We start from the raw sequence: 14,666 nt of genomic DNA on the forward strand, positions 1-14,666 counted from the left end.
ATGAGGTCATGCCGAGCGAAAAAAGCCCCTGACGTCACCTGCAGCCAATCAGCTCGCGCGGCTCGGGGGCAGGTGACGTCAGCGGAGCTCGGGCTCAGGGTGAAGCTGAGGCGGTGGCCGCGGGGGGGCGGGGTGCAGGGTGCGGGTGGGTCGCGCTGCCGCCGCCTTCCGTCCTCACCCCGGGACCGGCTCTTAAAGGGACCACGCGGCGTCCGGGACCCCGCCTCCAGGAAGCCCTCCCGGCCCCGCGCTCCGCGTCACCCGGGCCCCCAGCCGCGTCGCACAGACCCCGACGGTCCAGCCGAGCGGCCCCGGGCGCGACGTCCTCCCCCCGGCCCGGGCAGGCGCCGGCGCCGCTCCCCACTTCGCCCGGCCTTTGTTAGCGCGAGGCCGCCGCCGGGGAGCCCTCCCCAGACCCGGGCGCGGCGTTTTACCTGCAGCCGCTGCGCTCGCCCAGCCGCGACCCCCGCGGGACGGAGCCGGACCCCCCTGCACCCGGGCGGACCGGGGACCCTCAGAGGCGAGCCGGCTGCCTCGGGTCACACATCCGCGAACTCCGGGGGCGGGCTCCCCAGGACGCCGCCGCCCCCCACGACCCCCAGCCCTCCCGCTTCCGTGGAAAGCCGCCCCGACGACCCCCGTGCGGGTTGTTGAGGGGCCGTCCTCCGCCGACCGCTGTGGGAACAGCTCCGCGCGTGCGGCGGGACGCGGCGAGTCAGGGGCAGGAAGAACGCACGGGTAATTGCACCTTGGGCAGGTGTTGGGCGGGAGCAAGGGGGTCAGACTCGCGCTGCAGGAGGAGGGCGGGGAGGCCTCGCTGTTCTGGAGGAAGGGGACAAAGACCCCTGCCCAGGAGGTTGGGAGTCTTTGAAGGTGATGATTTTTTTGGTAGGGGTGTCACCAGACACCCCAGACGTTTCTAAAAGGCCCCCTCCCCGCTGCCTGGTGGAGAGGGAGCGTGGGGGGAATCCACCTTCTGCCCCCAGCCCCCAACCAGCCTGGACCCCCCAGGGTCACCCTGGGGCTCTGAAGGGGGCCTCGGTCGCTGGCTGAATGAAGGGCCACAGAAAATGAAACCGCCGCAACGACCGCAGAACCCTCAGTAGGCACCAGGACCCGGGAGCTCAGGGTGCCAATGGTGATGGCTGGGGGTGGGGAGGACTGTGGGCGACAGGGGGTGCTGAGCGGGGTTCGGGGCTCCCCCTTTCCATACTCAGTCTTCCTGCCGGCCTCAGAGCTGAGTACACAGTTGGCGATTAATAAGCGCTTGCAGCTCCCCTCCCTAGCCAGCCTGAGGGGAGCGGCAGTGACCCGTATGGGATTGGGGTGGCGGTGGAGCGTTCCTGGCACAGAGCTGGCACACAGCACAAACGAACCCCTTGGCGTGAGTGGGGCTGTCCCGGAAGGAAGCCCTGGGAGCCTAGGGGTTATTGGGGTTGGGACTGCGCCCCAAAGCGGGAGGGCCCTGCGAGAAGGGAGGCCCTGGCTGGAGGGGGATCCTGAGGGTGGAGGTGCCCGACCCCGATGCGGGGCCAGGTGAGTAGGGCTGCGGGATGCAGCCTTGCTGGCTTTGAAAAGTGGGGAAGGCTTGGCCCTGGGAGGGGCAGGAGGATTCAGGCTGAGACCTGGAGGGGGCAAAGGAGGTCCTTGAGGAGGCACACAGGCCTGGAAGGGCCTGGGACCCGCAGGCGTGGGAGCTGTTGGCCATTAGATAGAGGGGCTGTCGCCTGGGGAGAAGCCTCACCTGGCTTGTTCCCCCTGCCAGGCATAGGTGGGCCGAATGGGAAAAGGACGGGCATGTCTTCTGCGCAGGTGGGATGTGGCCAGCATCTGCCTGTGGCCTGGGAGTGCCCATTGTCCCCTAAGAGCTCTGGTTATACCCTGGGCAGCTACTGGCCAGGCTGGAGCAGGTGGCAGGCAGCGACCTTGAGCCCTTCCTGGAGGCTCTCAGGGGATGGTTTGGAGGGGAATACAGCTTCCCCTGCAGGGCCTGGGCTGTCCCTGGGGAGCGGAGTGCCCTGGGCGGCGATTGCTATAATCCTCGTGATCATTTTCATGCGAATAAGCACTGAGAGCGTTAGGTTCTGCCCGCAACCAGGGTGGAGGGCTAGGGAGGTGGCACCCTGCAGAGGACGGTGGCTTTTCTGCAGCCCCGCTGTTTGGTTCCACGTTGCCTTTACACCCAGCAGGTGCCGGCCCGGGCGGTGGGCGCGGGGTCCTGGGTGTCCAACCAGGTCAGCTCAGCTCAGCTCAGCTCGGCGGCTGCACCGCCTCCCGGCACAGGTGTGGCCTGGGGTGGGAGGCGCGACCCAGGGAGGGGGCTGCGGTGTCAGTCCCGGCCCGGGCCTGTAGACACCGCCTCGGGGGTCTCTGGGGCTGGGGAGGGTCCAGGGAGGCTCCAAGGCCGCGGCAAGGGTCGTGGCGGCGTCCAGCAGCCTGGGGCGGGACGCACGCTCCGGGCAGGGCAGGTAGAGGCCGAGAGGGGCCGGCCCGGCGGTTCGCGCGCGCCCTCTGCCGTCCGCAGGCCGCGGCGCAGGCTCTGCCGCCTGAAGCTCGTCCTGCCGCAGGGAGGATGTCCAAGGTCGTTTCTCAAAGCATCCTTGTTGTGCAGAAGGAACGGTGGGGTTCACTTTTCTCGCTAATATGCATATAATTGTTGCAACTAATTATATGTGGCAAACCTCCATGCCACTATTTTCCCAACCTTTTTTAAGTCAAGGCATAGCTAACTCAATAAAATGCCTATCCCAGCTGTTCAAGTAGGCTTTTTCTCCAGTTATTTCTTTAAAAACCTCATTATTTTTTATAGTGGTAAAATGCAATAGCATGTAGTAACATACGATGTACCATATGAACTATTTTAAAGTGAATTTGGCGCATTAAGTACATTCTCTTGGTGTGTAACCATCACCACTACCTATCTCTGGAGCTTTTTTACTCTTGCAAAACTGGAATTCTACTCTGTCCTCATTAGACACCAACTTCCCAACCCCCTCCTCAGCCCTTGGCACCCATTATTCAAGTAGTTTTTTTTTTTTTTTTGACGGAGTCTCCTTCTTGTCACCCAGGCTGGAGTGCAGTGGTGCGATCTCAGCTCACTGCAACCTCCATCTCCCGGGTTCAAGTGATTCTCCTGCCTCAGCCTCCCGAGTAGCTGGGATTACAGCTGGCCACTACCATGCCCGGTTAATTTTTGTATTTTTAGTAGAGATGGGGTTTCGCCGCGTTGGCCAGGATGGTCTCGAATTCCTGACTTCAAGTGATTCTCCCGCCTCCGTCTCCCAAAGTGCTGGGATTACAGGCGTGAGCCACCGCACCCAGCCAGTAGATGGGTTTTGACAACCGTATACATAGTTTTATCACCACCATTGTGAGACCTTGAAACTTTGTTACCCCAGGAAGTTCCCTGGTGCCCCGTCCTCACTCTCTGACCTGTTGCCGTGAGTTACTGTTGTCTGTTCATACACTTCATAGAAATGGAAACAATGGAAACAGTGAGAGGACTTTTGCCCCTGGCATCTTTCACTCAAGGAAATACTTTTTTTTTTTTTTTTTTTTTCAGACAGAGTGTCTTTGTCCCCCAGACTAGAGTGCAGTGGTGCGATCTCAGCTCACTGCAACCTCTGTCTCTCGGGTTCAAGCGATTCTCCAGCCTCAGCCTCCCAAGTAGCTGGGATTACAGGCACCCACCACCACACCCATCTAATTTTTGTATTTTTTAGTGGAGATGGGGTTTTACCACGTTGGCCAGGCTCATCTCGAACTCCTGACCTCAGGTGATCTGCCCACCTCGGCCTCTCAAAGTGCTAGGATTACAGGCGTGAGCCACCTTGCCCGGCCTTAAGGAAATACTTTTGAGATTCGTCCACATTGCTGCTTTCCCGCAACCTGATGACAATGTCCGTGTGGTTCTGTATTTCACGGGTGTATGTCAAGAGTTGAACCAATTCTTTATTTTTTACATATTAGATTATTTTTTCATATTTGGGCTATAAAAAACTGCAGCAGGCCGGGCGCGGTGGCTCATGCCTGTAATCCCTGCACTTTGGGAGGCTGAGGCGGGTGGATCATGAGGTCTGGAGATCGTGACCATCCTGGCTAACATGGTGGAAACCCTGTCTCTACTAAAAATCCAAAAAAGTAGCCGGGTGTGGTGGCGGGCGCCTATAGTCCCAGTTACTTGGGGGGCTGAAGCAGGAGAATCGCTTGAACCCAGGAGGCAGAGGTTGCAGTGAGCCGAGATCGCGCCACTGCACTCCAGCCTGGGGGACAGAACGAGACTCCATCTCAAAAAACAAAACAAAACAAAAAACAAACAAATAAACAAAAAAAAACCCTGCAGCATTAGCATCCTATTATATATGCTTAAAAAAAAGATATGGGGTCTCGCTATTTTATCCAGGCTGGACTGAACTCTTCCTGGGCCCAAATGATCCTCCTGCTTCAAGCTTCCTGTAGCTGGGGTTATAGACACGGTGCCACCACACCCAACTCTTACATGTTTATAACACACTTCTCAGATTATCTTTCTTTCTTTCCTCCCTGTCTTTCTCCTCCATTTCCTCCATTCCTTCCTTCCGTCCTTCTGTCCTTCCTGTCTTCCTTCTCTTTCTTGACAGGCTCTCACTGTGTCACCCAGGCCCTCACTGTGTCACCCAGGCCGAGTGCACTGGTGGAAATACAGCTCACTGCAGTCTCAACCTCCTGAGCTCAAGGGATCCTCCCATGGCAACCTCCTGAGTAGCTAGCACTACAGGCATATGCCAACATGTTCAGCTAATTAAAAAAAATTTTTTTGGCCACATGTGGTGGTGCCTGCCCGTAATCCTAGCTACTCGGGAGGCTGAGACACCAGAATTGCTTGAACCCGGGATGTGGAGCTTGCAGTGAGCCAAGATCATGCAACTGCACTCCAGCCTGGGTGACAGAATGAAACTCCATCTCAGAAAACATTTTTTTTTTTTTTTTTTAGAGATGAGGTCTCACTATGTCACTGAGGCTGGTCTCAAATTCCTGGACTCAAGCAATCCTCCCGTCTCAGCCTTCCGCCTTCCAGAATGCTGGGATTACAGGATTATTTTCTTTCCTAGTTTGTTTGTTTGTTTGTTTTTTGTTGTTGTTGTATTTAGATGGCATCTTGCTCTGTTGCGCAGGCTGGAGTACACTGACGTGATCTTGGCTCACTGCAACCCCCACCTCCCAGGTTCAAGCAATTCTCCTGCCTCAGCCTCCCAAGTAGCTGGGATTACAGGCGCCTGCCACCACGCCTAGCTAATTTTTGTAGTTTTAGTAGAGACGGGGTTTCACCATGTTGGCCAGGCTGGTCTCAAACTCCTGACTTCAGGTGATCTGCCCGCCTCGGTCTCCCAAAGTGTTGGGATGACAGGCGTGAGCCACAGTGCCCTCTGCCGCCACCTTCCATGTCCCCAGATATTGCAAAGAGTTGCCCTGCATGGGGAATTCTAATACACACCTCGCCAGCAGGCTAGGAGAACTCCATTTAAAACCCTTGCCAGGGTCGGGCATGGTGGTTCACACCTGTAATCCCAGCACTTTGGGAGGTTGAGGTGGGTGGATCACTGGAGGTCAGGAGTTTGAGACCAGCCTGACCAACATGGTGAAACCCCATCTCTACTAAAAAATACAAAATTTAGCCGGGTATGGTGGTAGGCGCCTGTGATCCCAGCTACTTAGGAGGCTGAGGCAGGAGAATCAGTTGAACCCGGGAGGCGGAGGTTGTGGTGAGCTGTGATTGTGCCATTGCACTCCAGCTTGGGCGACAAGGGCAAAACTCTGTCTCAAAATAAAATACAATAAAACCGATGCCAACACTTGGGATTTTATGCATTTTGATTATAGCTGCATTATTTGATGGATTGACTAGGAGGGCACTGGAGTGTCTTCTCATGCAGACTCTGAATTTAGTTTGAAGATGTCCTTCTGTATTGCTTTATAATCTTTCCCAGGGAGGTCTTACGGTCTTCCCATTGCTTAGATTACTCCTGAGCTTATGATTTCGGTTGCGTTGTGAAAGGCCTCTTACAAAAGCCACGATTTCTGACGTGTTGTCTGTCATGGGCTGGCTGTGGATCACCCTCTCTGACTTCTCTTCCTCCTTCAAGCAGGCCCGTAGGTTCACTTGGATTTCCCAGGTAGACGGCCGAGTCATCTATGAATCGTCACTTTTGTTTCTTTCCAGACCTCGCATTGCTTGTTTCTTTTCCTTGTCGTATTGCACGGTCTGGGATCACCATTCTAATGCTAAGCGGACGGGGTGATGGTGGGAGTCAGCCTCCATTCCCCAGAAAGTAGCCAGATGCAAGGCTTAGTGCACACGTTTTCTGGAAGGGTGAATCCTAGGAATGCAATAGTGAGGGAGGAACCCAGCGAGCCAGGGAGGAGGTGAAACTGAGGCGAGGCTGCTTCTTACTCAGCTGTTGCGGCTTTTCTGGAAGTTGCAACTCAGCTGACCACGTCTGCACACCCTCTCCCACAAGACCTTACAGCGATGCTGCACCTCAGAACAGTCCACGGGGAGGAGGAAGGGAGGACAGCGTCTCTGCAAGCTCCTTCCTGTCTTCTGCTGCCATAGGTCAGAGTCTGCAAGCTCCTTCCTGTCTTCTGCTGCCATAGGTCAGAGTTGCTCTCCCAGAGAATTAATTTCCCTGCACCTTCGGGTGGTGTTACTGGCCCCTCTTGGCAGCTGCTGGGCAGGCCAGGGCGTCTGAGGGTTTGGGTAAAGCTGCAGCATTGTGCAGAAGCTTCTGGAGCCCCTGTTGCTGCAGGAACGTGATGTTCAAATCACAGGCTGACGCTCCCTGGGCAGCAAGGCAAGGGACTAAGGCTGGAGCACGTAGGACCAAGCAAATGAGACACGCAAGTGGGGTCTGTACAGTGGATCTCTGTTCTGTTCCTGACTTCAGAGGGAATATTCTAGAGTTTCCCAGCATGAAGAAGTTGTTCTCCAGGCCTGGCCCCAAAGCTGTCACCTGGGTGGCTCGCTGGAGCATGCATGCAAACAGCCATAGGAGTCGCAGCCCCGTCCCCCCCACCGCACCCCGCATCGGGGAGTCATACCCCAGCCTCCTGCTTCTCCCAGAGGCCATTAGATCAGGACACAGGGGCGTGGGCAGCACAGTGGGGGTGCCGGTGCATGGGGGGTGCCCAAGAGGAGTCGGTTCTAAGGCAGCCACCCGCTCCACAAGGGTCTGGCACCACTGAGGAGCTTTTGGTCTCAAAGGACACTGAGTAGCCATTGGCTACTTCCCATAGCCACGTGGGAGCTGGATTCCCGGGTGCTTGCCCCGCCCATCTCATCTTTGGGGGCCCCTGTTTAGTAGCACCTCCACAGTGGAGTGTGGCCGGTCGCTTGGAGAGCATCTGTCTTCCCTGTGGTTGGTTCTGTCTGGCGTTGTAGAGACTTTGGTTTTGGGGGGCTCTAGCTTCATCCAGGGTGTCTTTAGACCCTGGATCATTGTGGCCTCTGGCTTGGGGCCTCTGGGCACTAGAAGGGAGGCGGTGGGGTCCTCTTCTTTGAAGAGGTGGGTCCTGATAGCACTCAGCCTTTCTTTGGGTGAGGGCTTGCTCTCCAGCTCTCAGAGTGCCCCGACATGGCCAGAGGGGAAGAACCACAGCTGCAGGCTTGGGACGGCAGACAGCAGTCCCTGGGTTCCATCAGCTCTGGGAGTGGCTCATGGCCAGGCCATACTGTGGCTGTCGGAGTAGAAATCCACACAGCAAGGGTGCAGAGCAGGGTGGAGCATGGAGGGCCTGTGGGAGCCACCTGGCTGTGGCCCCTGACTCTGGGAGTATGACCAGTTGCCCCTGCCCCAGTGCCCAGGCCATCGCCACCCTCTGTGTTGACTCGGGTGGCTGGGTCCCTCTCTCCAGGTCTCCATCCATGGGGTCCCCCAGGGCCTCTGCTTCTTTTTTTGTTTTGTTTTTTTTTGAGACAAGTCTTGCTCTATCGCCCAGGCTGGAATGCAGTGGCCCGATCTCGGCTCACTGCAAGCTCCGCCTCCCGGGTTCACGCCATTCTCCTGCCTCAGCCTCCAGAGTATCTGGGACTACAGGCGCCCACCACCACGCCCGGCTAATTTTTTGTATTTTTAGTAGAGACACGGTTTCACCATGTTAGCCAGGATGGTCTCGAACTCCTGACCTCATGATCCGCCTGCCTCGGCCTCCCAAAGTGCTGGGATTACAGGCGTGAGCCACAGCGCCCGGCCGGTGGGGCCGTTCTTTACAGGCTGTCAGGGAGCTCTGCAGCACGTGATGTTAGCTCAGCTGTATTTCTGTTTCCGTTTTGTACTGAGTTGTTGGTTTTTGAAGTGCTTTTCTTCCATTTACTGAGATGGGCATGCATTTTCCCTCCTTTGTTCTGTGAGTCGGTGGCTTGCATGGATTGGATTTTGAATGTGCAATCAATCTTTCATCCCTGGTTGTGATATATTTGCTGAATTTTCTTAGATTTTTACATTTACTCATGAAATGTTTGGAAAATATATTTTCTCTCTTTCTTTTTTTTTTTTTTTGAGGTGGAGTCTCATTCTATTGTCCAGGCTGGAGTGCAGGCGCATGATCTCAACTCACTGCAACCTCCGTCTCCTGGGTTCAAGTGATTCTCCTGTCTCAGCCTCCCAAGTAGCTGAGACTACAGGCACCTGCCACCACATCCGGGTAATTTTATATTTTTAGTAGAGACAGGGTTTCACCATATTGACCAGGCTGGCCTTGAACTTCTGACCTCAGGTAATCCACCCTCCTCGGCCTCCCAAAGTGCTGGGATTACAGGCTTGAGCCACCGCACCCGGGCTTTTACTTTTATTTTTTGTGGAGATGCAGTCCTGCCTCAAGCAATCCTCCCACTTTGGCTTCCCAAAGAGCTGGAATTACAGGTGTGAGCCACCGGCCCTGGACTCAAAAATTTCTGCTATAATTTCTTGTTCAACTTAGGAGTTATTTAGAAGTCTATGACTTCATTTTCTCACATTTGGAGATTTTAAAAACATTTCTTTCTCTTATTGCTTACTACTAATAATTTGATTCCACTATGTCAAGGCCCTTACTCTGTAAGATTTTAATATATGTGAGTTAGGTCAAGCTGGTTTTTTTTTTTTTTTTTTTTTTTTGAGATGGAGTCTCGCTCTGTCGCCCAGGCTGGAGTGCAGTGGCCGGATCTCAGCTCACTGCAAGCTCCGCCTCCCGGGTTTACGCCATTCTCCTGCCTCAGCCTCCGGAGTAGCTGGGACTACAGGCGCCTGCCACCTCGCCCGGCTAGTTTTTTGTATTTTTAGTAGAGACGGGGTTTCACCGTGTTAGCCAGGATGGTCTCGATCTCCTGACCTCGTGATCCGCCCGTCTCGGCCTCCCAAAGTGCTGGGATTACAGGCTTGAGCCACCGCGCCCGGCCAAAGCTGGTTAATTATGATGTTCAGATCTTCCATAGCTTGACTGACTTGCTTTATCTCCTTGTTATATCAGTGAGAGAGAGAGATTCATTAAAATTCCCAATTATTCCTATACATTCCCAATTATAGTCCCAGTTGTATTTGTGGATTTATCTATTTCTTCTTGTAGTTTTGTTGATGTTTGCTTTATATGTTTTAAAGCTCTGTTATTTGGCACATGGAAGTTCAGGATTGTTTTCTGTTTGGTTGCAGGAACTCTCCTGTCATCATGAAATGTTATCTCTAATAATAGTTTTGTTTCAAAGTCCACATTGTCTGATCTTACTATCGTTATACCAGGTTTCTGAAAACATTAATGTTTGTCTAATGTATTTTTTTTTTTTTATTATTCTTTTGCTTTCTGTCTTCCTGGATCTTGATATTTAGGGTTTGTTTTTTCTAAACAGCATGCATTTTATTTAACTTGTCTCTGTTTTTTTCTTTTTTTTTTTTTCTTTTTTTTTTTTTTTTGAGACAGAGTCTCACTCCGTCACCCAGGCTGGAGTGCAATGGCATGATCTCAACTCACTGCAACCTCGGCCTCCCAGATTCAAGCAATTCTTGTGCCTCAGCCTCCAGAGTAGCTGGAATTATGGGCACGTGCCACCACACCTAGCTAATTTTTTGTATTTTTAGTAGAGACGAGGTTTTAGCGTGTTGGCCAGGCTGATCTCGAACTCCTGACCTCAAGGGATCAGCCTGCCTTGGCCTCCCAAAGTGCTGGGATTACAGGCATGAGCCACCATGCCTGGCCTTATTTCTGTCTTCTATTAGCTTCTGGGTTATGTATTCGTTATCCTTTAATGGCTACCTTAGAGATGGTTTTATTTATTTGTTTATTTATTTATTTATTTATTTATTTATTTATTTATTTATTTATTTATTTGAGATAGGGTCTCACTCTCTTATCCAAGCTGGAGTGCAGTGGCACAATCACAGCTCACTGCAGACTCGACCTCCCAGGCTCAGGTGATCCTCCCACCTTAGCCTCCTGAGTAGCTAGGACTATAGGCACCTGCCAACACACCCTACTAATTTCTGTATTTTTGGTAGAGACGGGGTTTCGCCATGTTGCCCAGGCTGGTTTTGAACTCCTGGTCTCGAGCAATCCATCTGTCTTGGCCTCCCAAAGTGCTGGGATTACAGGCATGAGCTTCTACACCCATCCAGAGACTATGCCTTATATCTTCACCTACGATAACATATTATCAGTTAACAATCTCGTGTCTTCGTAAACAAGGAAAGAACCTTACAACTATTTAATTCTGTGTATCCCTCTCCTGACTTCCATGCTGTTGTCACACATTTTACTTCCACAAAGTTAAAAAATTTTACTGGACATTAAATATTGTATGTATGTATGTATGTATGTATTTATTTAGAGACAGAGTCTTGCTCTGTTGCCCAGGCTGGAGTGCAATGGTGTGATCTCGGCTGACCGCAACCTCTGCCTCCCAGGTTCAAGCAATTCTCCCGTCTCAGCCTCCTGAGTAGCTGGGATTACAGGTGCCCACCACCATGCCCAGCTGCTTTTTTTTTTGGTTTGTTTTTGAGATGGAGTCTTACTCTTGTTGCCCAGACTGGAGTGCAGTGGTGCGATCTTGACTCACTGCAACCTCCACCTCCCGGGTTCAAGCGATTCTCCTGCTTCACCCTCCTGAGTGGCTGGGACTACAGGTGCCTGCCACCACACCCGGCTAATATTTTGTATTTTTAGTTGAGATGGGGTTTTACCATGTTGGCCAGGCTGGTCTTGATCTCTTGGCCTCGTGATCTGCCTGCCTCTGCCTCCCAAAGTGCTGGGATTATAGGCGTGAGCCCCCGCTCCCAGCCCTTGGCTACTTTTTATATTTTTAATACAGACAGGGTTTCACCATGTTGGCCAGTCTGGTCTCAAACTCCTGACCTCAGGTTATCCGCCATCCTTGGCCTCCCAAAGCGCTGGGATTACAAGTGTGAGCCACCATGCCTGGCCCAATCACAGTTATTTTAAAGCCCTTGTTTCCTAACTCCAATATGTGGCTTATCTGTATTCTGTTTCGACTGTTAGCTTTCTGCATGGTTATTGATCACCATTTCCTGCTGTGTCCTGTATCTCGTGCTCTCTGACTGTCAGAGGTATGCCTCAGAGGACCGTGGGGGTCTATAGCTAAGGACTGTGGGGGTGTCTGCATCTAGGGACCGTGGGGGTCTGTATCTCAGGACCATGGGGGTCTATATCTCAGGATCATGGGGGGTCTGTAAGGACTGTGGGGGGTCTATATCTAGGGACCATGGGGGTCTATATCTCAGGACTGTGGGGGGGGTCTGTATCTCAGGACCGTGGGATTCTATATCTAAGAACCATGGGGGTCTACATCTCAGGACTGTGGGGGTCTATCTAAGGACCATGGGGGTCTATATCTTGTGCTTCCTGTCAGAGGTATGCCTCAAAGGACCATGGGGGTCTATATCTCAGGACCGTGGGGGTCTGTGTCTAGGGACTGTGGGGGTCTAGCTGCTCTCTTCCAACAGTGAGCGGGTGGCCCTCGTCTCTAGTGCAGACAGCGAGAGGAGCTGAACTTTTCGTCTACCCGCCCGGTTAGGAATTGGGCCACTGCAGTCACTCGTCCCTCTGTGTGACTCTCCTGGAGTTTTGGTTAAGAGTCTGGCCAGTCCGTGTCTTCTCATCCCTGACAGGCTGTCAGAGAGCCACTTCTTCCCCTGAGCTATTGCTGGCTTAGCTCTTTAGTGGTCTGCTCAGGCAGCTTCAAAATCTGGAAAATGTCTTAAGGGCCAGATTAACCTGTGCCTGAGGCAAGACGCCTTCCTCCAGAAAAGCTTTGTGTTCTAAGCTCCACAAGGCTACACAAGACTTCAGTGCACCTGCGGAGGCCTCAGACCTCACTTCCTAGCCTCCCCAGAAATGTGCAAATGTCCCAGTTTTCTACCCCAGCCCCTGTGATTGCCAAGAGCCCTGCTGGGTATTTCTCCCAGTAGAATTCCTCTTCCCGGGTCGGACCGAGGCTCAGCTCATACTCAGCACTGGTTAATTCCCTAAAGGGAGAAAAGCTGCCATTCAGTTCATCTTGGAAGGGCTCTCTCTGAATGTTTTCATCTGGTTCTTGTTGCTTCTATAGTTCTCCAATGTCTTTTATACAGATACGTTTTTCCGGTATTTAAAAATTTTGGGCCAGATGCTGTGGCTCACGCCTATAATCCCAGCACTTTGGGAGGGTGAGGCAGGCAGATCACTTGAGGTCAGGGGTTTGAGACCAGCCTGGCCAACATGGTGAAACCCCATCCCTACTGAAAATACAAGCAAAAAACAAAACAAAACAAAACAAAATTAGCTGGGTGTGGTGGCTCATGCCTGTAGTCCCAGCGACTCAGGAGGCTGAGGCAGGAGAATAGCTTAAACCCAGGAGGCAGAGGTTGCAGTGAGTGGAGATCGTGCCATTGCACTCCAGCCTGGGCAACAGAGTGAGTGAGACTCCATGTCAAAAAAACAAAACAAAACAAAAACTGTGGTAAGATACATACGGTAGGATTTCCTGAAGTTGTTGATTGATTGATTGATTGATTGATTTAATTTTACCATCTGAGTTCTGTAATTAATGTGGCCTTCTCTGGTTACTTCCATATACATCCCCTCTGGAATGTCATATTTACATTCTTCTGGCTTCTTTTTTCTTTTCTTTTTTTTTTTTTTTTTGAGGCGGAGTCTCGCTCTGTAGCCCAGTCTGGAGTGCAGTGGTGCAATCTCAGCTCACTGCACCCTCCGCCTCCCGGGTTCACACCATTGTCCTGCCTCAGCCTCCTGAGTAGCTGGGACTACAGGCGCCCACCACCATGCCTGGCTAATTTTTTGTGTTTTCAATAGAGACGCGGTTTCACCGTGTTAGCCAGAATGGTCTTGATCTCCTGACCTCGTGATCCACCCGCCTCAGCCTCCCAAAGTGCTGGGATTACAGGCATGAGCCACCGCACCCGGCTGCCGGTATCTTTAATTCAGACTGCCAGCTTCCAGAACCCTGAGAAATAAATACACTTCTGTTGTACATGCCAGTCCATGGTGTTCTGTTACATCAGCCCGAAGAGAATAAGACCACATGGTAACAGGCCATGATGACCCCTCAGTGATTGCTTTTGCCTGATCAAGGCAAGGCACCCCCGCCCTGAGCCAGATGCTGAGAGGGTGTGGTAGAGGCTGCATGGCGAGGGACTGAGCCAGGTGGCTGCTGGTGCTCCTGCCTCTGACCACCACCATGTGTCCAGGATCCCTGCTGGCCAGGGCACCCATTTGCAGCTCCGGTCTGGTTCAGGGCAGGTGTGTGTGGTTCCCAGGGGACCCAGTGCAGCCACAGATACCCCCCACCTTTCTCGAGAGGGAAATAAACAGATAAATATACCAAGACAGCTACGGGGTGCAGGGTTGAGCGGTTTATTGGATGTTTAAAGGACAGAGATCTGAACTCCTAGTGACTGCAGAGTGAGCAAGCACCCTGAGTTGTCCTGCAGGGATGTCCGTGCTGGATGCGGTGCCAGCAGGCAGGGCTTGGGGACAGGCATTTGCTGCAGGTGTCGGGGGGAGGTGCAGGGAGGGGCTGGTCTCCAGATGCCTGGAAGAGAGGCCTTGAAAGCCATTCTTCTTGGATGCAGGGGCCCATGGCATTTCTTGGTAGAAGGTCAAAGAGAAGTGTTCGTGCTTGGTAAGGCAGGAGGGTGGGAGATAGGGCAGTGGGTGGGGAAGGAGAGTCTGGTTCACTGGGTGCCAGGAAAAGGGGGTAAAGGCTGGGCAGGAACCCCTGGCTCCTGACCAGGAATGGCCATGGTAAGAATCCTGCAAAACCAGAAATCAGATCTTACACTGGCAGCACACGGGAACACAGCAACTGGACTGGGAGCAGCAGGGCTTGCAGCAGCTGGACTGGCAGCAGGATGACCCACAGCCTGAGGAGCAGCAGCACGGCTTACAGCAACTGCACTGGGAGCAGGATGGCCCACAGCCTCCCTTAGAGCCACCACAAGAGCCACAGCTGGAGCAGGAACAGGCTGGGACACAGCAACACACAGGCTTGCAGCAGCAGACGGGCACACAGCAGCCAGAGCCACAGCCCCCACAGCCGGAGCCACAGCCCCCACAGCCAGAGCCACAGCCCCCACAGCCCGAGCTGCAGCCCCCACAGCCGGAGCCGCAGCCCCCACAGCCGGAGCCACAGCCCCCACAGCCGGAGC

At 53.3% G+C, this 14,666-nt stretch overlaps 1 protein-coding gene across 1 annotated transcript in view; it reads left to right on the plus strand.

The window, feature by feature from the left end:
* Positions 1–14,666, plus strand: part of LOC111520607 (uncharacterized protein C2orf16-like) — a 15,090-nt gene continuing 424 nt past the window's right edge. The window contains 3 exon segments of the mRNA XM_031936697.1: positions 1–72; positions 384–738; positions 14,284–14,666. The exon segment at positions 14,284–14,666 is cut by the window's right edge and continues 424 nt beyond it. Of these exon segments, the coding sequence (XP_031792557.1) occupies positions 1–72; positions 384–738; positions 14,284–14,666 (810 nt within the window).

Source organism: Piliocolobus tephrosceles, chromosome 13, assembly GCF_002776525.5.
Source record: "Piliocolobus tephrosceles isolate RC106 chromosome 13, ASM277652v3, whole genome shotgun sequence".
Taxonomy (NCBI): Eukaryota; Metazoa; Chordata; class Mammalia; order Primates; family Cercopithecidae; genus Piliocolobus; species Piliocolobus tephrosceles.